Source organism: Amia ocellicauda, chromosome 3 (genome assembly GCF_036373705.1).
Source record: "Amia ocellicauda isolate fAmiCal2 chromosome 3, fAmiCal2.hap1, whole genome shotgun sequence".
NCBI classification, from domain to species: Eukaryota; Metazoa; Chordata; class Actinopteri; order Amiiformes; family Amiidae; genus Amia; species Amia ocellicauda.
In genome coordinates, this window is record NC_089852.1 from 32431642 (window position 1) to 32457728 (window position 26087).

The following is a 26087-nucleotide window of genomic DNA, read 5'->3' on the forward strand; positions in this document are numbered from 1 at the left end:
CAAAGTCCGGGCAGTGAGCCACAGGTCCCTCACCTCTTTCTCCCATGGGGCAAGCAATATCTGGTGTCCCAGACTCCTCAGGGCTACTCTCTGCCGGTGGGGCTGGGGTCTGGTGTGCTTGGTAGGGGGCCAGGTGATCACAATGCAGGACCACCACCCAGCGTCGCCTCCGCAGTCACACCCAGCAGCACACTGCCCCCACCACTTCCATTTAGTGACTGTCATCAATTTCTTTGAACTGTTTCAGAGTAGATTTGACATGGAGTATGTTCCTCTAGTGATCCGGGTTCTTCTTTCTGTGGACTTATCTCTTCTTTCTTATCTCCTTTACTAAACCTAATAATCTATAGTTTAAGAAGTCAAAAATTCAAAACAAAAAAAAGACTAAAAAACTGCTCTGTGCTAAACTGATATTGCCGGTGCTAGAATAGTCCTCAACAAAGTGTTTGCTAATCCAAGAGTACCTTATATCACTTCAAATGGCGGAACTGTGGACACAATTTGTGTATGTCTGTCTTTCCCTCCCCTGAGTGTAACTGTTTGGGCTCAGAGTAGCCACTGCCTTTTCCTGCACTAAAACCAATTCTTTCCAGTCTTCTCTATCTTTACTGTATAAAGGTGGGATATAAGTGCATGTAGGAAAAAATAAAGAGCATGTTGCCTTTAATCAGTGTCTGACTCCTTGCTTACACCCAGTAGGGTTTTGCAGTACTTAAATTGAATTATAAATGGAATGTGAAAGCACAATATAAACATTAAAGAACTTTAAATGTGGTACAATGGACCTCAGCAGGTGAAAAACATTCTCCTGTATTGTGCAAAGTCCAGTCTAAGATACATTTTCTCTCTCTAATCCTAGTCATGCTGTATATATTTCATGAACATTCATTGGGATTTAATTATAATACAATTGGCACAAATGTTTACTTTATATGTGAATAGAAAGATTATAAATCATGTTTCTCATGTATATTGCTGTTAGAATAAACCCCCTAAATAAAACAAGACACAACAATTAAAAACAAAACAAACAAACAAAAATTAATTTGAGTGCTGTACCAGATATTGTTCATTAGAAGTGAAAAGAGTCCTCTGATTAATTGGATAATATCTGGATACCCTTGATGATTCATTACCCAGCCTTAGCAAAAGGGAAATAGTTGTACACAGTGTTACATGCTAGTAGAGGTGTTTATTGCATACCATTCAGTCACTGTGGTAAAGATATCCTCCTGGGTCCGATTAACATTATATTTTACATCAGCTTGTTGGAGAGCACATAACTGCCTTCGTCTATTCATCGGACAGGAGCATCTCATTGTACAGAGGAGCAGGTACCATCACATGACTCAACTCATGAATTATGGGTTTTATGGGGTCTGTATGTTTCCTTGCATGTTAGTTATGGGTGTGAGAATCTATCAGTATATCATGAGTTAAGCTCATGGTGTCACTGCTGTCTTTATATGAAAATTTCATTTCAATCTGTTCACATTTAGAGGTTTCACTCAGGGGCTCATACACTAGACATCCAGTCATTCAAGCTTATCCATGTAGGAACCTCAATGTCATCCCTTACAGGGCATGCTTATGCTGCTTGTTCTTTATTCACTCATGTCAAGCTCTTCCTATTTCAGTGAGGTTAAACTGAAGCAACTGAGGAGGCTGGTGGACTAAATGCTGGAGCATTCAATTCATGACATCGATTATATAATTGTACACACACATGCACACACATATCAGGATGCCAAACTGCTGTTAACAATTACTAGAAAGAGTTAGTTTTAATGTAGTCTAACTGCCTGTTTCTTTACATTGATCAACCTCATTGCAGCAAGCATTCTTGATCAAATACATGTAATATACTTGTAATATGTATGTAACTTCAGGCAGTCAGCAGAAGAAATTAGGGAGTTACACATATGCACTGTAAGATTTCAAACATGCATACAAAAGTTCTAACAACTCTTAATAAAAACAAACTGAATTAACTTAATCTAAGATACTGCTTGTGTCTCCAAAGACAAAACTAAACTCATAAAATAAGATGTCATATTGTTAGAGTGTAACTTTAGCAACTGAATCTTCTTTCCTTCAATAGGTCTACCTGATACCAGAATGCTGGAAAACACCTCACACACAACATCCTTCTTATTGACAGGATACGAAGAAACTGGGGATTTGCAATACTTATATTTTCTACTCATACTTCTAGTGTACATGCTAACAATAGCTGCTAACACAGTTATTATTTGTGTGATTTGTGTGGAGAGCAGTCTGCACGAGCCCATGTACATGTTTTTATGCAGTTTACAGGTCAACGGTTTATATGGGAGTACTGCTCTGTGCCCTGCTCTTTTAGTCAATATTTTATCTGACAGTCATGAGATTTCTCACACAGCGTGTCTAATACAAATATATTGTTTGACCACATATGGCATGTGTGAGTTTTTAACTTTAGCTGTGATGGGATATGATAGATATGTTTCAATATGTCATCCATTTTACTACAGCACCATTATGCGTCCAAAAAGAGTGTATAAACTCATAGCCCTGACCTGGCTGCTTGTTTTTGCTGAATTTACAGTAATGATAGTAATAAGTGCTCAGCTGAAGTTGTGCCGAAGAGCCATTGAAAAGGTCTATTGTGACAACTATTCAGTAGTCAGACTTGCTTGTGATGATATTACTATTAACAATATTATAGGTTCAATTTTAAGCATTGCATTTACTGTTTGCCCTCTGCTCCTCATCCTCTATTCATACTTACAGATCCTCAGAGTCTGTTTAAAATCATCCTCTGCATCACGATCTAAAGCTCTGAACACCTGCGTTCCCCATTTAGTCACTGTCATACATTTTTTTGTTGCTTCCTTGTTTGAGCTCTTTCAAAGCAGATTCAACATGCAACACATTCCTCTCATTATTCGGGTTCTGCTTTCTGTGCAATTCCTCATCTTACCTCCTTTACTAAACCCAATTATCTATGGATTCAGGAGTAAGAAACTTACAGAAAAGGTTAAGAAAGTGCTATGTAAACAGCTAACATTTCCAAACCTGTAGTAGTCCTTGAATTGTATATGTCCTAATCAATGGCCTAATTTCTCTTCTGGCATTTCTTACTGCTCTTGACTATTGACCTCCCTCACTTATTTTCAATGAGAAAAATAAACTAAAACAAAAAATAACAGCCTACTTCTACAGATGGACATTAAACAAACAATCAAACTGAACTGTTAACAGCACTCCAGATCAGGTTCGGGGTCTATAATTCCCATCTATTCATTACAATGCATAGTTAATGTTTATTATAAAGGTCTGAATGAATGTAGGGATACATGCAACTATATTACCATGAAGGCAGTCACAGATGGCATATGGATTCTAAGCAATTCAGTCATCATCTCTCTCTTCTGACCTTTCAATCTCCATTCCTCTGGACTCCACCTTCAGACACCTGTATCTGTTATTTTGTTCTACCTGTAGATTGCAAATCTCTCTTATACCTTATTTTTTCTATGTAATGTGTTGGTATGTTTTATTTTAGACAGTGATGTATGCTGTAGTATCTTCCTTTTTATTGTTTCATATTTAGCTATCTTCTTCTTTCCCATATACTACTGTAAACCTGCTTTACATTAATTAGATTGTGAATTTAAAATGTTCCACTCAAAATATGTTAATATTACTTTCATTCAGTGGTGGTTTGAACCCAATCAGAACTTTCCTAGACATTTTCAGGTGTACTTTTTTTTTCCCTTAAGAAAGGCCTCACACAGTTTGACCATTATCACCCTGGTGTGTGTCGAGAGGAGCCTACATGAGCCCATCTATATGTTTCTACATAAATCAGCAGTAATTGGCTTGTACTGATTTACAGTCCTGAGTCCATTCCCTATATTTAGGGTTCTATCACAAACACATGAGAGTTCTCAAAACAGATGCCTAATACAACATGTTGGTTTGAATATGTACCCAAGGTGTGAATTCTAGCAGTAATGGCATATGACAGATATGTCTCTATTTGCCACCCCCTGCAATACAGCACCATCATAGCACCTATACATGTTTTTATGCAGTTTACAGGTTAACGGATTGTATGGGATTACTGCTCTGTGCCCTGCTCTGTCAATGAAAGTCATGACATTTCTCGCACAGCATGTCTAATATAAATGTATTGTTTGCACACGTATTGCATGTGTGAGTATGTGGCATTCTGGCAAGCCAAATTATCATTTAGAGATATCTCTAAATGCATTTCAATATATATATATAAAGATATCTTTAAATCATTTAGAGATATCTGCAAACCATTTAGAAATATCTAAATAAGGTGCTTTTTAAAAATATCTCTAAATGATTTGAGGATATCTTGAAATTTAGAGATATCTGCAAATCATGTCAAGATATCTTCAAATGACTTCCTTTATTTTGGCTGAGATTATCACTTCCTGTTTCCTCATTCACTTACATAGAAATGAATGAACAGGTTTGGGTTAATCTTGGGCTACATACAGGAAGTGATTTGAAGATATCTTGAAATATTTGCAGATATCTTTAAATGATTTAGAGATATCTTGAAATATTTGAAGATATCTTTAAATTAATTAAAGGTATCTGTACATGATAATTTGGCTTGCCATAATGGCTTTAGCTGTGATGGGGTATGACAATTTATAAGCTTATTGCTCCGAAATGGATTTCTCCAGTATGTGCATTCAGTACAGTTTTCATCTTAGCAGTCAGGTTGTCGCTGTGTAGAGTCATATAAATAGTCTATTGTGACAAATTTTCACTGGTCCTTGCATGTACTAATATCACAATAAATAATGTCATCTCTTGCAGAGAACTATGAGAAATTCAATTATCCTGTTTTTAGGTTTGAATTTGGATGGAATGGACAGGAGCTTTTGGCAGAAATTTCAGAAATAAAAAAGCAACATATAAAATCTGAAGCTTACACTGAGCAATGTAATACTTGTCGGTTCTCAACACTGAAACTCAAGTATTTACTGATGGCACTGGCCATGAAAATGTGACACAAACATAAGAACATAAGAAAGTTTACAAACGAGAGGAGGCCATTCAATCCATCGTGCTCATTTGGTGTCCATTAATAAGTAAGTGATCCATGGATCCTGTCCAGTCTATTTGTGAGTGTTCCAAAATTATCGGCTTCAACCACAACGCTGGTGAGTTTGTTCCAGATTATGACATCTCTCTGTGTGAAGAAGATTCTCCTGCTTTCTAATGCCTTTAAGCCCAATTTCCATTTGTATCCCCAGGTCCGTGTGTCCCTGCAGATCTGGAAAAAAAAGCTCCTCCGTTTTGACGTGGTTGATGCCTTTAATGATTTTGAAGACCTGAGCCCCCACACAGTCTTTTCTGTTCTGAGTAGGACATTCCTTTCAAACCTGCAATAAGTCTGGTTGCTTGTCTCTGAACTGCCTCTAGATCAGCGATTTATTTATTGAAGTGTGGTGCCCAGAACTGTACACAGTAATCCAGATGAGGTCTAATTAGTGCATTGTACAGTCTTAACATTACTTCCCTTGTAACAACAGCATTACAGACCCAAATCACCAAGGTGGTTGAAGAGCCATTATTAATGTTTTATATAAACTGTATTATGTTTTATATTAATAATAATATGCAGACCAAGAAAAGTAAATGTACTTTGGTAGCAACAACCATTTTGCAAGTTGTTCAGGGCATACCCTCTAGTCAATAATAGAAAAGATCAAACATGCAGAGAGAGAGAGGGCCCACAGATTGTTAAAAGTCTGTGGACTTAAACTTTTCTCCAGATAGGCAGGAACTGTTTTTGTTAATGAGCAATTAATTGACAGTTGTTAAATAAGATCCGTGGGATTGGACCTTTCCTAGTATATCAAAGGAAGACATCTGTTCTTTGTATCCCACACCTCTTCCGAGGAAGACTACCATGAACATTACAAGGGTCAGAAATCTGACCTCAAGATAACACTCTGGCAAACCCCCAGTGACAGACCCCAGCCACAGACCCACATGTCTTGCAATGTATATAAGGCTGACCACTTGTGCTGTTCAATAAGTCTCTGCTGAGGTAGAGTGCTTCCATGTCGGGCCCCTTCCAGGCCTGGCATGTTAAATAAATACATTTACCATCTATGCATCCAGACTGGGTTCTTCAGTGGTCTCTTAAGACAGCCCCAATGTCACTGATGTACTTAAAGTCAGTTTCAGAAAATTGTCATGTAAAAAGCTTTAAGTTTTAAAGCTTTAAGTACATTTCCAAACTTCAACTTCCATGAAAAACAATATAGGATGACATCTGGTATGGGAAGCGTCCCCTCCTTTAATGTTTTATTGCCAGTTTGATATAAAAAAATCTTTTAGAAGCTGCTCTATCCACAACGTCCACCAATCACTGTGTTTGTGCTGCTTGTTGCCAAGTTTTAAGTGAAGTTGGAGTTGAAGACAGGCACATTATTTCTGTTTCGGGACAAATGAGTGAACTCAGTCTCAAGCAATATACTACAAATCTTGATGAAGTGCAAAAACGAGTTAAATTAATTTCTTCAGGCAAGTCTTTAGGAGAAAGCCCCCGCAGGCAGTGGAAAGAACTATTTTTTGTGCAGAAATAAGGCAGGGGCTACTCTGAGCCCAAACAGGTAACTTAATCAAGTCCCAGCAGCCCTTGCAAAAATGGGTTCATATTAATAAGGCTGGGAACTGCCTTTCCATCTCCGATACACAGCCACTCTCTCAGGGCCAACCTTCCCGGCTGCCTCAAACATTTCGCCCAGGTTGCAATCAAAGTCCAGGCAGTGAGCCACAAGTACCTCACCTCTATCTTCCATGGGGGCAGCAACATCCGGTGTCCCAGAGACCTCTGGCACGGCCGTCAGGACCACTCTTCGCTGGCAGTGCAGGGGTCTGGTGAGCTTGGTAGGGGGCCAGGTGATCACAATGCAGCACCACCACCCAGCGTCGCCTTGTTTGCAATTCCAAGAGTACCTATGTCACTTCAAATGGCAGAACTGTGGACATTTGAAGACTAATGTAACTCATACATGGAATCCAAAACAACATAATTTGTGTATGTGTGTCTTTCATTTGGTTTCCCTCCCCTGAGTGCAACTGTTTGTGCTCAGAGTAGCCACTGCCTTTTTTCTACACTAAAACCAGTTCTTTCCACTGCCTTCTCTATCTATGAAGGTAGAATATACGTGCATGTAGGAAAAAATAAAGAGCATGTTGTCTGACTCCTTGCTTGAATCCAGTAGGGTTTTACAGTAACAAAACTTTTATGATACTATAAATGGAATGTGAAAGCAAAATATAAATGTTAAAGAACTTTAAATGTGGTACAATGGATCTCAGGTGTCAGATGCTTGTTCACATCGGGTGAAAAACATTCTCCTGTATTGTGCAAAGTCCAGTCTCAGATACATTGTCTCTCTCTAATCCTAGTCATGCTGTATATATTTCATGAACATTAATTTGGATTTGATTATAATAAAATTGGCACAAATGTATTACTTTATATGTGAATAGAAACATTGTAAATCATGTTTCTCATGTATATTGCTGTTAGAATAAAAACCCTTAATAAAACAAAACAAAACAATTTACAAAAAAAAAACAAAAAACAATGTATCTTTCAAGTCGTAAGCACTCCCCAAGGGGGAGGGGTTTCTGCACACTTCCATAAGAACCCATTTGTTGGGGTAAAATTGCCCCCTATGTATTTTATATACCCACTGTATAATACTCTGCATGTTGGGAGAACAGAGTACAAGGATTTTTATATAACATATTCTACTAACTGTTAGGAATTATTAAGCTTTGTTCTGATATTAGGTAGACATACTGATTATTTAACCTACTGTAACTATGTAACTAATTGTATTGTATTCTTATAGTAGGATTAGGTTAGAACAGATTCTGCAGATTTGACATTGACATATCTCACTGGAAATCTTGCCGTGCAATTCCAACTGCCCACTGCACCTTCCATAAGAGAGCTCAAATATCTTCTAAGGCAAGGTTGCCGCACGGGCACCCCACTGGCTTGCCTGTCTGGTGCATGTTGTTGACCACACGGGTGAATTGAAGGGAGATGTGTGGGTGGAAGTATTTTTCAATTGGTTTGCCAAAGGTTTCATTGTGACATCTCAGCAATAGTGTACAACTTGCAACATTTGTCAAGCTCATAATCCTGGGGAGGGAGCTGATTTCACAAAATCATTACTTTGTTAATATGCAAATAGATTGTGTTAAAATGCCTACATGTTGTGGTTATGAATATATATTTGTAAAAATGTAAATGTTTTCTACAAAGAGTTAAAGTCTATCCCTTTATGAAGGCTGATGCAGTACAAGTACAGTACAGTAAAAATACTGTTAAGGGGTGCTAAAATGTGCAAACAGGGCTCGAATGTCCAGATGGTCTTCCTATAGTCCTAATGACAATGAGATTGTCAGCAAATCTGAAAAAAGAAAAGAAAAGAAACGAAGCTCTTTATCAGCCTGATATTATTATGGGATGACATCCACTTGATGGATGATGCAATGTTATATTTTGGTATGGGTCTAACACATGCATTCGAAGCTGTCCATTCACAGGTAAAAGCTGCCCAGCCCAGCAGGACTGTCACCCATTTCAGCCAGGTGACTAAGTGTACATCAAAGCCCAGGTGGACAGGGCCCTACCAGGTGCTCCTGACCACCCACACAGCTGTGCAGTGCCAAAGGGAAACAACACTGGTGGAGACCAGAGGGATACTCTCCCTTTCTCCCGGACCCTCGAGAAACAGCACTGAATCCTGATGATGGCTGGGGTCGGCCTCACCCTTCTGATCATTGTCCTGTCGGCTCTACTGGAGCGATCCAACTCGATTGAATGCCAACAACTCAACCACTGTCCCACGGCGGGACACAAATAACAGCCGCTCCACCTCCCTGACGAGAGAGAACACCGATCTCCAACTGTCCTATCAGTTTACTAAAAGACTTGAATATATCAGGGTGCTGAGTGTGCTCAAATGTGCCCCGGAAATGCTCTGGGAGGAATTCCCATGATCCCTGTCCCTCTCAAAGTTGAAGATGTCTGATAAAACTGCTGACTCTGTTAATAACGTAACAGCTGAAATGGTTGCCATACGCACAAAGTTGTTTTAAAAGATTTCTTTCTGATAGCAAAAGGAGGGTGTGTGCGCTCATTGGTAAAGAATGTTGTACCTACATACCTGACAACTCTGAACAGATTCATGATCTTACAGATCACATTCGTAGAGAAGTAACTAAGTAACTAAAATTCACCAGACCCCAGAGTGGTCTCTGGGGAGCTGGATAAGTGGCTCCCTAGGAAACCTTGGTGCTCTTATAGGCCCAAGGACTGCTTTTATTCTTGGAATATTCATTTTTCTCTGTTTGTTTTGTGTTGATCAAGTGTTGTTGTACCCTGCATAATTATCATTTTGCTCTTATTGTGCCTTGGTCCCTGTATATGTGCGTGTTTACAAAAATGTTTGGCTCGCTTGGTGTCTTCATCCATGGATGCTTTGAACCCTAAGCGCTTCGATGCCCACCAGGCACAACTGCTGAAACAACGATGAAATAACACGTAATGAACACTGGAAATCAACTTGGTCTTGCCGGCCACTTGATGAGCGCCGATGGACCACAATGAAAGAACAATCACCATAGACATTAACAAATTTTGGGATACCTTGAAGAACAATACTACTTCAAGAAGAAGTAGTTTCTGCAAATTACCTACTGGGACCATGGAATGAGAACTGTGCCTCTAAAAGATTAAACGTATGACAAGGAAATAAAGCCTCAGAGGTGGTGGAAACTGGTGTGTTTACAGAATCTGATCAAGAGGGCTTACTTTGTGATTAACATGTCCAAAATGTATTTTTATATCTAACGCAATTTTACGGAATTAACGTAACATGTTTCATTAAAGAAGGCAACTGTTGGGGTAAAATTGCCCCCTATATATTGTATATACCCACTGTATAATACTCTGCATGTTGGGAGAACAGAGTACAAGGATTTTTATATAACATATTCTACTAACTGTTAGGAATTATTAAGCTTTGTTCTGATATTAGGTAGACATACTGATTATTTAACCTACTGTTACCATGTAACTCATTGTATTGTATTTTTATTGTAGGATTAGATTAGAACAGATTCTGCAGATTTGACATTGACATATCTCACTGGAAATGTTGCCGTGGCAGGGGGGCTGAAACTGCAAAAATAACATACTTGAGCATTTCTGTGTAAGTCTAGACACTTGAACCCACGGCCTTCCCCTCGACTCTATCTTGGAAATGTCAAACCACAATCTCCCCATATTTATATTATATTTTGAGGAACAGCTCAGAGCTGACAACATAAACAATATGCAGTGAGGGAAAAAAGTATTTGATCCCCTGATTTTGTACGTTTGCCCACTGACAAAGAAATGATCAGTCTATAATTTTAATGGTAGGTGTATTTTAACAGTGAGAGACAGAATAACAACAAAAAAATCCAGAAAAATGCATTTCAAAAAAGTTATCAATTGATTTGCATGTTAATGAGGGAAATAAGTATTTGATCCCCTATCAATCAGCAAGAATTTTGGCTCCCAGGTGTCTTTTATACAGGTAACGAGCTGAGATTAGGAGCACTCTCTTAAAGGGAGTGCTCCTAGTCTCAGCTCGTTACCTGTATAAAAGACACCTGTCCACAGAATCAATCAATCAATCAGATTCCAAACTCTCCACCATGGCCAAGACCAAAGAGCTGTCCAAGGATGTCAGACACAAGATTGTAGACCTACACAAGGCTGGAATGGGCTACAAAGACCATCGCCAAGCAGCTCGGTGAGAAGGTGACAACAGTTGGTGCGATTATTCGCAAATGGAAGAAACACAAAATAACTGTCAGTCTCCCTCGGTCTGGGGCTCCATGCAAGATCTCACCTCCTGGAGTTTCAATGATCATGAGAACGGTGAGGAATCAGCCCAGAACTACACGGGACGATCTTGTTAATGATTTCAAGGCAGCTGGGACAATAGTCACCAAGAAAACAATTGGTAACACACTACGCCGTGAAGGACTGAAATCCTGCAGCGCCCACAAGGTCCCCCTGCTCAAGAAAGCACATGTACAGGCCCGTCTGAAGTTTGCCAATGAACATCTGAATGATTCAGCGGAGAACTGGGTGAAAGTGTTGTGGTCAGATGAGACCAAAATCGAGCTCTTTGGCATCAACTCAACATGCCGTGTTTGGAGGAGGAGGAATGCTGCCTATGACCCCATTCCAGCATGACAATTACCCAAAACACACAGCCAAGGAAACACAGGAGTGGCTCAAGAAGAAGCACATTAAGGTCCTGGAGTGGCCTAGCCAGTCTCCAGACCTTAATCCCATAGAATATCTGTGTAGGGAGCTGAAGGTTCGAGTTGCCAAACGTCAGCCTCGAAACCTTAATGACTTGGAGAGGATCTGCAAAGAGGAGTGGGACAAAATCCCTCCTGAGATGTGTGCAAACCTGGTGGCCAACTACAAGAAACATCTGACCTCTGTGATTGCCAACAAGGGTTTTGCCACCAAGTACTAAGTCGAAGTGGTCAAATACGTATTTCCCTCTTTAACATGCAAATCAATTTATAACTTTTTTGAAATGCATTTTTCTGGATTTTTTGTTTTTTGTTATTCTGTCTCTCACTGTTAAAATACACCTACCATTAAAATTATAGACTGATCATTTCTTTGTCAGTGGGCAAACGTACAAAATCAGCAGGGCATCAAATACTTTTTTCCCTCATTGTATGGTAGAGATAAGTCCAGTTCCTCTCTCTTTAGCCAGAAAACTAATGATGTCTACAATACATAACATTAATACCATGGCTAAATATTCTAGACACAGTTGTTGCATGAACTCCAAAATAAAAAGCTAAAAAAATCTGAAGATATATTAATGTCTTAGTAATGTAATGTCTGTCCCTTAACTACAGTCAAGTTACCGGCTTACTGGGAAGTGTGGAAGCTGCCAACCCCTTTGTTAACCCAGCAAGGTCTAGGAGAGGAGAAAGTCTAAAATTATACTAGGGAGACCCAACACAGATCAATCACTTTGAAAAGCTTTAAGCAAAAAGGAAACTTTATTTAACAATTCAAAAGGGGGGTTTCTACACAATAGGGTTGTTGGGGGCAAAACAGTAATTTCTGACCAAAAAAATATAAATAACCTCAAATGAACTGGAACACAATATTCAATTACAAACCATTCACCTCAGAAATAACCCCCACAAAGTAAGAACGAGTTAAACCAAAATATTTAATATAAATCAAAGTGCACACACCTAATAAATAGAATATCAAAATACACATCAGATATTTAGCTATATTTCTCCACCCCAATGCACCCAGTATGAAAAGTCCCCTTTCTTAAAAAATACTAATTGGTCTTATCTAAAATACATTCATAAAATATAAAAACAATATAAAACGATCAAGGCAAGTTAATTTCAGTGTCTTGATATAAAAGAAATAGGGCAAAGTTTGTTTCAAGTCTTTATGTAAAGGAGGTTGGGCAATGTTCAAACCATGTCTTAGCGAGTGTTTGCCAAAGAATGGGGCACAGCAGATCACCACTCAGTCACTCACAGTCTCGTAATCAGGCTGCCCCCCAGCTACAGCTCACTGCTTGCAACTCAGTCTCTCAGTCCTCTCTTCTTCTTCCTTCTGTATATAGCTTTCAAATCTCTAATTTGTGCTCTCACCCTGTTACGCCAGAGGCCAGGGTTAAGGGATCCAGGAGCAGGGCTTGAGACAGATTCGGAAAACAGGTGTAAGGTCTGGGGCCGGCTAACACTGTTATGAAGGATATCTGAGAGGCGAGGTAAGTAAACGAGAAAGAGGTCAGGCGATCGGGCAAACAATACTAGAGGGGAATATGCAAAAGGCTAGGTCAAGGTAGGGAAAGCTGTGGTCATAAATTGTGGCTCTAAACTGGAAACAAACGCTCAGAGATGCTGTAATGAAGGCAATGCAAAACTTTGCAGAGAATGTAACTAACACAGGTGTATAAATACTAAAGGGAGGGTAGAGGTAACTGGAGACAGGTGTGAGATAATTGATAGAAAACTACTGGGCAATAATTAAATAATGAGGGGAAAGACAAGATTGAGAAGGATCGGAGATAGAACCTGTTGTGTCGGCAACCTCTGGTGGAGAATAGAGGAACAGTCACAGTGCTGGCCTGACACACCCCTCATGAATTGCAAATGTGTAGAATTTTGAATCATCATCAATATTCATGAGGCCAGCTATTAGAGATAGCACTTCGGTGATAAAGTGTTCTTGTCAGGCCAGGTGAAAACATTGCTGGTTGAATAATAACCTTTATGTAAAAGAGGAGTATCTCTAATACAATCCAGGTACATCATGTTCAAAAATGCTATTGTTTTTTAGAAAGAAAGCTTTAAATATGAAATGAGGCAGGGTTTCCTTTATATAGATAGGCAGAAAAGTGCCACCGGTTACTCCCATAATGCATCGCATCTCAAAGATGGAAGAAAGGGGGGAGTTGACTATCTTGTTTAAACAGAGGATCTTTGATAACTTTGTAGATAGCGGAAATTATATGGTGAAGTTAATTTCTACTAAATATTTTCAACCTATAAAATAAATATATTGTCTCTAGAATAAAATATAGTTAAAATATATCCCATATATTTAAAATTTGGAATTGAGTCATTTTTAGGAACAGCCGGGGAAAAATAAATAATGAAACAATAACAACTTCTGCTGTCATGGAAACACAGAACATTTTATGCATAACCCTGAGGCTTTCCCTTCCCGATGTCTCAGAACAGGAGAAATGGTTGCCTTAATTACATGTTCAGCCAGTATCTCCAGTGATGTAATTCACTGCATGGGTGTTGAGTTTTTTTAATGATCCTTGTTAAATCTCCAGTGGGAGTTTTAAGTCAACAAGGTCTCAAGGTTCTACCGATAAACAAAGACCATGTATAAAGCTTGAATCTCTTCAAATACTAACAGGGTGTAACGTCTGTGTGGACATCATGCATTTCAGAAGAGAAGTGGTAGTAATGCTTGATCTCATTTATTTGACCTGTACTATCTGCTGTCATTTTTGTGTGTTTGTCTGACAACATATTGCTTTTTTTTAAATATATATATTATTAATAACTTTACTGTGTTTAAATAGTTTGAATGCTTACTATATGTTGAGACAATTTCAATGTCTGTATGTATATATATATATATATATATATATATATATATATATATATATATATATATATATATATAAGCTTTTGCCTTACCAAATTTAGATTTAAAAATCCTATTGCTTGAAAATGCATTTACTGTGTATATATGTATTTCTTTTTCAGTTTGCTTCTGAACTGCAAAAAGCTGGTATGTAGCATAAATTGAACAGATTCACCATTTCCAGGTTAGGATTATGATTTTACAATATGGATTTTGATGAGAATCTAGATGTTTATTCATATTCATATTTACATTTAATCAACGGTTATTCAGCATTTACTGTGTACATTTATTATATACATATAAACATTTACATAGCTGGCCAGTGCACTGCGTCAGTTTAATTTAGTTTTTATCATTTAGTTTTTTTCAATTTAATTAAGTCAGAGAGTGTTGGTGTTAATATGCCAGGTGTGAGTTTACTTTTATCTGGGGTATTCTCAACCCCTCTAGCTGGGTCTTTCGTTATGTCTTAGATCATAGGTCTGGTGGTGAGACTGTGGGGAGTAGCTGCTCACAGGTGTGTTTGAGAGACTGCAGTTCAAATGCAAGCAGAGGGGGGTGAGGAGGGACTCTAACCGCACACATTACATAGGGATAAAACTGGTAATTCTCTTTAGTAATTATTCAGATTTGTAAAAAAAAAGTAAGTATAATACAGTGCAACACTATATTATTTATAATAATATACCATCTTTAATTTTTACAAAGAATTATATATGCACCCTTGCCAATATAAGAAACTCCAGCAGAGAACAAGTAAATACACAAAGCCTTTAATTTTAAAACTCATAATGAATAATGAGTGTGAATCTTAGCAAATTGTTAAGAAACTCAAATATTTCTTGCATATCTATATCAATCTAGATCTCCCACAATAAATAATATCTTGAGCATACAATATATATATAAAAATCTACGTATTTCCTTCCTTCTAACTAGACCCTGTTCAGAGGTCACAGCATGATGAACTCATCTGACACTACCTTCATACTGGTTGCATACTCTGAAATTGGAGACATGAAATATTTGTATTTTACCATTTTACTACTGCTGTACATCTTTACTATTTCTGCAAACTTAATTCTCATAGTTGTGATCTATGTAGAGAGGAGCCTCCATGAGCCCATGTATTTCTTCCTGTGTAGCCTTTCTGTTAATGCAATATTTGGCAGCACTGCACTCTGCCCCTGCCTGTTAACTAACATCCTGTCAGACCGTCATGAAATTTCTGGAATCAGTTGTCTGGTACAGGTTTTTGTCTTGTACATATATGGCCAATGTGAATTTTCAAGTTTAGCATTGATGGGATATGACAGGTATCTGTCAATCTGTTATCCTTTGCAATACAATATGATCATGACTCCTGCAAAAGTAATTATGCTTATAATATTGTCATGGTTATACCCTATATGTACATTTGGTATACATTTCATATTAACTCTGCAGCTTCCTTTGTGTGGTAGAATCATAGAAAAGGTTTATTGTGCCAACTATTCAATCACCAAACTTTCATGTATAGACACATCCATTAATAATATGTATGGTCTAATTAATCTTGTTTTAAGTACAGTTCTCCCTGTAATTCTCATTATGTATTCCTATTCAAGAATCCTCAAAATCTGCTTGAGATCTTCCAAGAAATCGCAAGCTAAGGCACTGAACACCTGCACTCCACACTTAGTTATTCTGATAAACTTTTTCATTTCAGCTTTTTTTGAAATAGTTCAAAACAGATTTGACATGAGCCATGTGCCCCATGAGGTTCGTATTTTCCTTTCAGTTTACTTTTTGATCATTCCACCTCTCATAAATCCAATTATTTATGGAATCAGAACGAAAAACATTAGTACCAGGGTGAAGAAATGTTTCTTGCAAAAAAATAACTCATAAGCTGTGAAGCATACTACTTTACATAGATCTGTACAGTAACATTATTATATCCAACTCTTTCATTAATTTCACAAATCTTTAAATACTAATGTTTTCAGAATCTTTTGTGCAAAAAAAAAAAATCACCTAGAAAACAAATTTCAAATTGAATATGGGCTCGATATTCAAACTTTGTGCAACTTCCGCACAAAATGTGTGCCGCGCAAGAAAAATATGACTTGGCCAAAAATAGACAGATATTCAAACATGGCGCAAATGTTTGCGCTAAATTGGACATTGGAATATAACATTTTTTGTGCCTCGCAAACCTGCCTGCACCACTCCACAGTGCCCTGTTATTCCCACTGTTTGAGCCAGCGCTGCGCATTAATTGGATGAATGCACGGCACAAATAACGCACAATTTTTTTTTTATTCAGCCTAATTAACGCAATTCAAATTCGATTGCACTATGCACATGTTTAATGACCTCTAAAGAATACATTTGCATCTCATGTCTTCAATTAGAGAATCATTATCATATGCTAATTGAGTCACAGCATTAAAGGAACAGGACTCTGCAGGTGGATGGATGAAGGCAGTGTGCCGGACAGAGGCGGGTGCCATGTTTCTGCACTCCTTTATGACATTTAAAATATTATATTATTTGTAAGTTCATATATATATATATGAGAGAACAGCTTTAGCAATTACATGTGCGCTTCCCATCACACACACACACACATACATGGGGGGAGCTCACAATGCGTACATCGTGCAGTCGAGTCTGACACATCCTGAATGCATACCTCCTAGGTAATATAGTAGTGCACACCTCTTTGCCATTGTCCTGACAGGGCATACAATGAGGCAGTATTACAGTACAAACACTATATTGTGGACGTAGTAGTAATAAATATTACCCAATACCCATAGTTGTTTGTATGTATGTAGGTCATCACAGAATCAAACATAATGCTATGATGTACATTACTGCTGCTGTATGTCCAACATGAATGTGTACAGCACCAAACTGCAGTGCTGTATTCATTAGCTTACTTACTCAGAAAGTTAATTTGCATATTTTGAAAATGTCTAGTGTGCTTCTGACAAAGCTAATTGATGTATTTATTTATGTATTTTACATAAGTGTTGTTATTAAATTCAGTGTATATTTGGTTGCCCTATTATTATTATTATTATTATTATTATTATTATTATTATTATTATTATTCATTTCTTATTGAATTGATACATTTAGTTGAATTAGATTAATGATCCACTCTGACTGGTTATTAATGAGCTTATTTACCTTGTATTGTCGTACATTTATTAGGAGTTCACGTTCCCTGAAATGTGTTATTGAAATGCAGTTCTAATTAAGAGAAGCTGTGTAAAATCCTTATTAATTGCCTTATTATTACTTGTTCGTTCTAATCTGATATTGTTTAACATCAGGAATATACATATAATAATAATAATAAATATATATATATATATATATACACTTAGGGAATCAAACCCACAATGCCAAGCTTTCAGTGCTGTTCCTTAACCACTGTGCCAATGGAGATCAGAAGTTAAACGTGAAAGCTAGCTATAGCTGCCTCATCCAACTGTCCTGATTAGTTGTATATGACTCAATTGCTGGAATTAGTCACAAATATATGTATAAATTAGGAAATAATATGAAATAAGATCAAATGTGTGTGTATATATATATATATATATACACACACACTCACCTAAAGGATTATTAGGAACACCATACTAATACTGTGTTTGACCCCCTTTCGCCTTCAGAACTGCCTTAATTCTACGTGGCATTGATTCAACAAGGTGCTGAAAGCATTCTTTAGAAATGTTGGCCCATATTGATAGGATAGCATCTTGCAGTTGATGGAGATTTGTGGGATGCACATCCAGGGCACGAAGCTCCCGTTCCACCACATCCCAAAGATGCTCTATTGGGTTGAGATCTGGTGACTGTGGGGGCCAGTTTAGTACAGTGAACTCATTGTCATGTTCAAGAAACCAATTTGAAATGATTCGACCTTTGTGACATGGTGCATTATCCTGCTGGAAGTAGCCATCAGAGGATGGGTACATGGTGGTCATAAAGGGATGGACATGGTCAGAAACAATGCTCAGGTAGGCCGTGGCATTTAAACGATGCCCAATTGGCACTAAGGGGCCTAAAGTGTGCCAAGAAAACATCCCCCACACCATTACACCACCACCACCAGCCTGCACAGTGGTAACAAGGCATGATGGATCCATGTTCTCATTCTGTTTACGCCAAATTCTGACTCTACCATCTGAATGTCTCAACAGAAATCGAGACTCATCAGACCAGGCAACATTTTTCCAGTCTTCAACTGTCCAATTTTGGTGAGCTTGTGCAAATTGTAGCCTCTTTTTCCTATTTGTAGTGGAGATGAGTGGTACCCGGTGGGGTCTTCTGCTGTTGTAGCCCATCCGCCTCAAGGTTGTACGTGTTGTGGCTTCACAAATGCTTTGCTGCATACCTCGGTTGTAACGAGTGGTTATTTCAGTCAAAGTTGCTCTTCTATCAGCTTGAATAAGTCGGCCCATTCTCCTCTGACCTCTAGCATCAACAAGGCATTTTCGCCCACAGGACTGCCGCATACTGGATGTTTTTCCCTTTTCCCACCATTCTTTGTAAACCCTAGAAATGGTTGTGCGTGAAAATCCCAGTAACTGAGCAGATTGTGAAATACTCAGACCGGCCCGTCTGGCACCAACAAACATGCCATGCTCAAAATTGCTTAAATCACCTTTCTTTCCCATTCAGACATTCAGTTTGGAGTTCAGGAGATTGTCTTGACCAGGACCACACCCCTAAATGCATTGAAGCAACTGCCATGTGATTGGTTGATTAGATAATTGCATTAATGAGAAATTGAACAGGTGTTCCTAATAATCCTTTAGGTGAGTGTATATGTTATAGCTCTACCTATAAGGCAAGCTTATAAGTACCATTTATAAATCAATTTTACTGATGTATCTCTGAATTGTGATATGTTTTTGCTCTGTCTATTCTATGATATAGTATATGAAGAACCCATTAAAGAATTGAAGTCTTTTAGCACAGAGGATAATGTATTTATTTAACATGCCCGGCCTGGAAGGCCCTGATATGGAAGCTCTCCACCTGAGAGGATTCTCTCTGAACAACAAGATATTTACAGCTTTTATAGGAAGCATGACATGTGGTTCTGTGAGCAGGGTCAGTCACATGCTTCCAAAAAGTGCCTCGAGGTCAAGTTTCTGAATGTTTGTGGTTGTCTACCTGGGGGGAGGTGTGGGATGCGGCCTTTGATGTACTGGGGAAGGTCAAATCCCAAGGTCATCATTAGCAACTTTCAAACAATCATTAACAAAGACAGCTCCTGCCTGTCTGGGAGAACAATTAAGTCCACAAACAGACTTTTAACAAACAAACAGCTGTGGGCTCTCTCTCCACTGTGTGATCCTTTTATCATTGAGAGGAATTTCTGAATGCCTGATGAATCTACTTTGCTCTGTCTGCATACTATTATTAATACAAAAGATTATATAGTTATTACAAAACACTTTCTTCAGCTTTCCAGTAAAGGTTCCTCAGTATGTTCTATATGTATTTTTCTCATTACATTGCCAGGTATTTTGACACATTACAAAGAAAATAAATAGGGTCAGCAACTTTTGTCTTCAGTTTTTATATCCTGCAAAACATGCAAGTGGGATAAAAACACTACATATCCCAGTGAATAGATGATTTCCATACCTTCCATCCATACCTGTGGATACTTCATGACTATATGAATTCAATTGTTATTGAATTGTGTAGTTTCTTCTACATCCGTGTTTTGAGAGGTAATATATAACCCACGTAAGTCACTGAAGAACCCAGTCTTGATGCACAGAGGATAAATGTATTTATTTAACATGCCAGGCCTGGAAGTGGCCCAACATGGAAGCTTCCCACCTCAGTAGGGACTCTTAATGTTTACAAACATGACTGCAGCGTTATAGCAAGATGACATAGAATGTTGTGGCCGTTCATCCAATCAAAAAGCTTCAAAAGGTGCAAGCTCTGCAAAGTTTGTAGGACACTCTTCCGAAGGGAGGGAGTTTTGAAGCATGGAACATGGAAGCAGGTGTTTTCCTGTTGTGTACGGTGGCCCTGAAGTGCAACTGCTGAAAAAATAAAGCAGTGGCTGCGAGATTTGTGGTGCTGAAAAAATAAAACAGCTGAAAAAACAAAGCAGTGGCTTCGAGATTTGTTGTGCTGAAAGAATAAAACAGCTGAAAAAATAAAGCAGTGTAGAATTACTGCTTACCTTAAGGGTTCCTCCACAGTATAAACCCTGGGAATCCAAAAAGGTTATTATTAGAACCTTCACTTCTTAGAGTTTACATATAGGCTGAGTACTGTAATTGTATATGAAAATATACATGTTTAGTTAAATTAGTGATACCATAAGCTTTCATTAATTTCAAAAACATTTTAGGACAGCCCTATAACTCTTAATATGTCACCACAAAGTGGATAGAGAGAAGAAGATCACAACAATATTAATATGAATACTTCGTGCACTGCGCAGTTGGCGCCCCTTTCTCAAATTCTGTTGACTTTTCCGGAGAAGCAGGCTCGGCCAACGTGACTTGCTTGCTGTCCAATGGCATCAGTCAAATATATTTTACAATGTATCCTCCCTTTCCTTAATTGCTTCTGAAAATGCTGCAGCAGCTGCTTTATTTTACAGCACTTCCAAATCTCGCAGCCCCTGCTTTAATTTTTCAGCACTTCCAAATCTCGTAGCCGCTGCAAATCTCGCAGCCCCTGCTTTATTTTTTCAGCACTTCAAATCTCACAGCCACTGTTTTATTTTTTCAGCAGTTGCAATTCAAGGCCACCGTAGTTGTGGCATACAAACTGCCCAATCTCACAGTTTTCTTTAACAATGAACAATGAGGTAATCAATCACTATAATGTAGCATCTTCAGCCTTGAGAGAAGAACAGGAAACCCCAAACAAACATTACGCAAACTGGTATCTGGGGGCTATTGATCTGTTTGGGTGTTCCTCTTATCATAATAAACAGAAGTCAAAGTGGAGAGGAGAATGTCCATAATACAGTTTATATAAAACATTAATAACGGCTCAACAGTCAATCATAATTATTTAACAAAAGACACCCATTACAACTGCTATTGCTTGCTCGTAGTCATCAAAACATGTTGTACATTGTTGGATCTTTATCACATCCTGTATCTTTTTACTATGGAGGGTGTGGTGGATACACTGCACAGCTAAACCTTCTGTGGCCCATGTCATTAAAAAACATACCCTACTTGAAAACTCAACTCTGAAACCTGCTGAAACCTGCTAGCTCCTCAAAGAGAATGCCTGCTGGCAATTACCTGTTTTCATTTATAATAGTAAACACGGATTTCACCATTATATAGACCGATCCCAGCAGTCATAGGGCGCAAGATGCTCAGAAATGTTCATCTTATTTTTATATGTTCATCAACAACAAACTTTTAAATTTCAAGACCTAAAAGATTATTGTTGGTTAAATGTTAAAAATATAACCTGCATCTGTTTTTTTCATTTTGGAAAGTAAATAGCAGTGGATTTTTTTTGGACAGATACTGCTTACTTAAACACATTACATTAAGAACACAGTGTTCTCTTGATCAAACTTATTTGAGACATTTCTTAATTGTTTTTAGATTTCAATTTTTGACATTAAAAACTTTTTTCAGTCATTGTCTGAAAAACCAGATGTCTATTTTTACCATATACAGTATTAACATAAAATAAGATTAGCATGGGAGATGATGCTAAATGAGTGTGAAATAATTGACATGATGGCAGTCTTTTATAGTTTAGTCCAAATGCAGATTTATTTAAAAAATAAATAAAGATCATAGGGAAACTATGATACAACGTACCCTGTTAAGACTGTAAAATAAATAAATAAATAAATAAATAAATAAATAAATAAATAAAAAGCTCTGAGTTTGAGGTTGGTAAAAAGTAGTGATTGGCTTGGCAGTCTTTGGATCGAAACATTGCGGGCACCCGTGGAAAATACAACCGGCAAACTCGTAAGCGGTATGCACCCCGGCCACCTCGCTAAAACCATCTAAGTGGTAGGGACCCATTTTGACCTCCCCGCGGTTTAAAGCGTCACTGATCATGATGTCATCCCGGGCAGTCAGGTATTCCAACCACTGTAGGGAAACAGTCGAAAAGTTTTTTTGTCTAGTCCAATAGTTGTCAGAAGTGGTGACAGCTATAGTATTTTTCTGCAAGAAATTGGCTCGATACATTTTCATACAGAGAGATGCTATAGTCACACATTGTAATGGGTCGAGCCCAGAGGTCTTGATAACCTCGGCTCGAAAACATACACATGCTTCTTTAAGGATCACCACATCATTTTTGCAATAGGCAGCCATCTCCTCTCTGAAGTCAAAAACACCCCCCTTAACAGCATTGTACCATTTAAAGAAATCTACCCGTTCATGAGCTATCATAGTGTCAACCCCATAATAATAGGCGGGCGGATAGGGTCCCCGATTATTTTCAGTGGCCTGAGTGTTGAAAAAATGACAGAACCAACCTTTCTTCTGAGACGCGAAACCCAGAGCTTTAGGCAAAGCGCTCGATTTCATGGGGAGGAAATTCAGCGAATCTATGTACCTTTGGTTGAAAGTTTAATCGGTGAAGCACATTATCTTGCTCCCCTGAGCAATAATTTTAGGGGTCACCCCTGTAGCATAAGGTACACTTATAAATTTCAATTAAAGAAGTGAATTTATAGTATCACCTTATCACGAATCCTGGAATCCTGTAAAACTCAATTTCTGTAATAATTGGACGCAGACACCAATTCCAAAGATATAAATTGTCAAATTTATTCAAAAACAAAGACTAAATGTAGCACTACACTAATTATACAAAAGGGAAAAACTAATTAAAATTCAACTCTAGATCAACAAATCAAAGACAAATCACTTCTGTGACCAAATCAAAGACCATGGGATCGCATATGATAACACACAAATTGTTAAACAAAAAAGGTTATAAACACATTGACTACAATACCGGTTAGTAAGATGAAGGTGAGTCTCTCATTAGTATTGTTAGTCAGACATTAAATAACTACGCAGGTTAGTATTTAATGTCAGGTAACTTCTCGTTATATATATATCAGTCTCATTTACGTTTAGGTACCGAGAAAGATCCTATCATTACTTTTTACCACAATTTCCCTTAACTGATTATTATGCAATGATTAAGGATAGGCAGGGCCACCAATAATCTAACGTCTATTAACTTGTATCAATTTCAGACTAAACAGTTAAACAGGAATGAGAAGATATTTCTCGGCGTTGACAGATTTTATTTCTAAAATTATCAACAAAACAGTTTAATGCAACACACATTTATATTTAAGAAAACTAAATGATATTACACATTCTAGAGTTATGAATCACAGATTAACATTTCTAATTGATTTCTCAAATGTCATGAATCACAAACTCCAAACTGTTAAACTTATCTGAACTTTGTCGCAGAGAGGCCTCTCTGGCTTCGGGCTCAGATAACAGCACACGGCACGAGGTCCGTGTGGTTTGGAACAAAGGCAGTCCGGTTCGGCTTTGTCCAAGAACTTCCACTCAGTCGATGCACCTGGAAGTTGGGGTTTCGCGAATGTAGAGTCTTTTCCAAACAGATTTTCCACTGGTTTGAAGGCTCCAAGGTTGTGCACAAAATCTTCTTTGTAAGCAGGGTTTCCACCGTAGTTACTTGAAGACAAAGTCTTTGAGGAAAGCAGGGCACTGTTCGTTCCAAGGGTCAAGTTTCTTAAGACTCAAATAGCTATTTAAATGACTGAACACTTTCGTATACAGTCGACAATTGCCAGCTGTAAAACTCCACTGATCAGGTGGGCACAGGCGGGCAGCGCAGTCTGTAAAGTTCTTTATTTAATAAAGTCCTTTAAAAGCATTCTTCGTACGGCTCAATCTCCTTCTCCCAGTTTAACTCTTCTGTTGCTGGCAAAGACTTGGTTGGTTTCTGGTTCCGGTTCGGGCAACAGAGCTACAGGTTGAGCTGTGGCAGCGAGTTTCTGGTTCAGGTGAGAGAGAGAGAGAGACTGAGAGACTGTGCGCTTTCCTTTATACGCCTGTCAGATCAATAGATGATTGGTTCTTCAGTTTTTGAGATCGGATTTCGGTTTCAGCCCCCAGTGTCCTATTGGAGGGGGGCTTGATTTATGACTGATGTCAATCCATGCCATCTTTTAGAAATGCCGGTTGGCCCGGGTTCGTAGCTCTGTGTCTGGATTTCGGCTCTCGTCCATTTCAAAGAGTTTTTATTACCTACAGGCCCCCTTCCCCAGACATTTCACAGCAGGATTCCAAACTATTTGGCATTTTCTCGGTGCCATCCTCCCAGACTGTCACTTTGATGTAAACCGGTCCCACGCTTTAAGGAAATCTGATAACTTTGGGGGGAGAGGTCTTCTTTGGATCAGTGCTTCAGCTCAGAGCTAAAATGCTCTTATCAAAATAACCCATCATAACTCTACATAATCATGTTTTGTCTTGTCCTTTACCTTATTTTTATTTTTATTTCATCATTGTGTATCTGCTGAAAAACCCAATAAACCGTTAATAGCAACAACACAAAAAGAAGTCTATCATTCTCCTCTGTGATGTCTAGCTGTCCCATGCAAGTTACAGACTTGCAACAGTTGGCTTGACAGCTCATATTTTGTGTAATGTATGTGTGTGTTTCTTTCATGTAGCTATGGTAGTACCTTAACATATATCATGCTTTATACAGTGGGGCAGTACATGTCAATGTAGCTTGTCTGTAACAATGTAATTTGAATACTGTTTCTGTTTCACATTGATCAGACATTTTTTGAATTATGTCTGAGGAGAGCTTTCTTAATGGAAAATCCATTGCAGCTCTGGGCATGCATATTCCCCATAAGTGCAGTGTGTTAACTATGGAGCTCCTGTAGTCTTCATATCCCCTGTGGTAAGGCTATCCCTGGAAATATCAAACCCAATGTAAGCTGCTGTTTTTCACATAGTAAGTATTTAAGGCCAAGAATCAATATGCACTTTGTAGACAAAATCTTCAAGACACAAGGTCTGTGAAGGTAATGAAAAGCTGACCTGTCTTTACATTTAATACCTCTGTTCATATTTCTTGGCATATCTCTGTCTCTGTTTCTGTCTGCTATGAAGTATAAACATTCTGTGACATGGAACCTACAACAAAGTAAAGTATCAAGTGTGCAAGGATCTGCTTCCTATGTAGAAAGAAAAAAAGTTATAGTAATGCAGTTTTGTTTAACTTGGTTTTGAAACTACTTTGGTTGAGTATCCATTTCATGCATACAGATAACAGTGTTTGTGAACAGATATAGTGCTAATGTGTCTCTGGGTTCTTTATCTGTACAATAATTGTTGAAAACCTTTTAATTTAATATCCAGATCCTTGTGGTGTGTTTATTGCAAGTGCACATGAGACAATTTACGTTCATGCTGATTTAGTCTTTCAATGAAGGAAAACAGTTTCCAGAACCAGTGTTTCATTTTGTCCAGGTAATCATTATTTATTTTGGCATACTTCTTGTCATAATGATTGATTTGTTGCAAGGGAAAGATTTTTATCCTGCTGGCAGACATGGTGCTTTTTACTACACTATTGCATGAAAACAGGATGTTCAGCCATGACAGAAATAGTGGCTTGCAAAATTGAATGAAGCCCAATGCTTGTTCTCTGTTAAGCTTTCATATGTATTTTATTTAGTTCAATTGAAGAGAAATACACAGCTATTGCATATGAATTACATAGTACCTGATGATACACACACACATTTATT

General features: G+C 38.1%; 2 protein-coding genes across 2 annotated transcripts; both read left to right on the forward strand.

Annotated features, from left to right (window-relative positions):
* Positions 1-2118: 2118 nt before the first annotated feature.
* Positions 2119-3063, forward strand: LOC136747064 (olfactory receptor 6N1-like). Its single transcript, XM_066700019.1, has one exon. The coding sequence runs from the start codon at positions 2119-2121 to the stop codon at positions 3061-3063; it is 945 nt and encodes a 314-aa protein (XP_066556116.1).
* Positions 3064-15253: 12190 nt separating this feature from the next.
* Positions 15254-16183, forward strand: LOC136747065 (olfactory receptor 52E8-like). The gene has a single exon (XM_066700020.1). It carries the CDS (start codon positions 15254-15256, stop codon positions 16181-16183), a length of 930 nt encoding a protein of 309 aa, XP_066556117.1.
* Positions 16184-26087: the final 9904 nt, after the last annotated feature.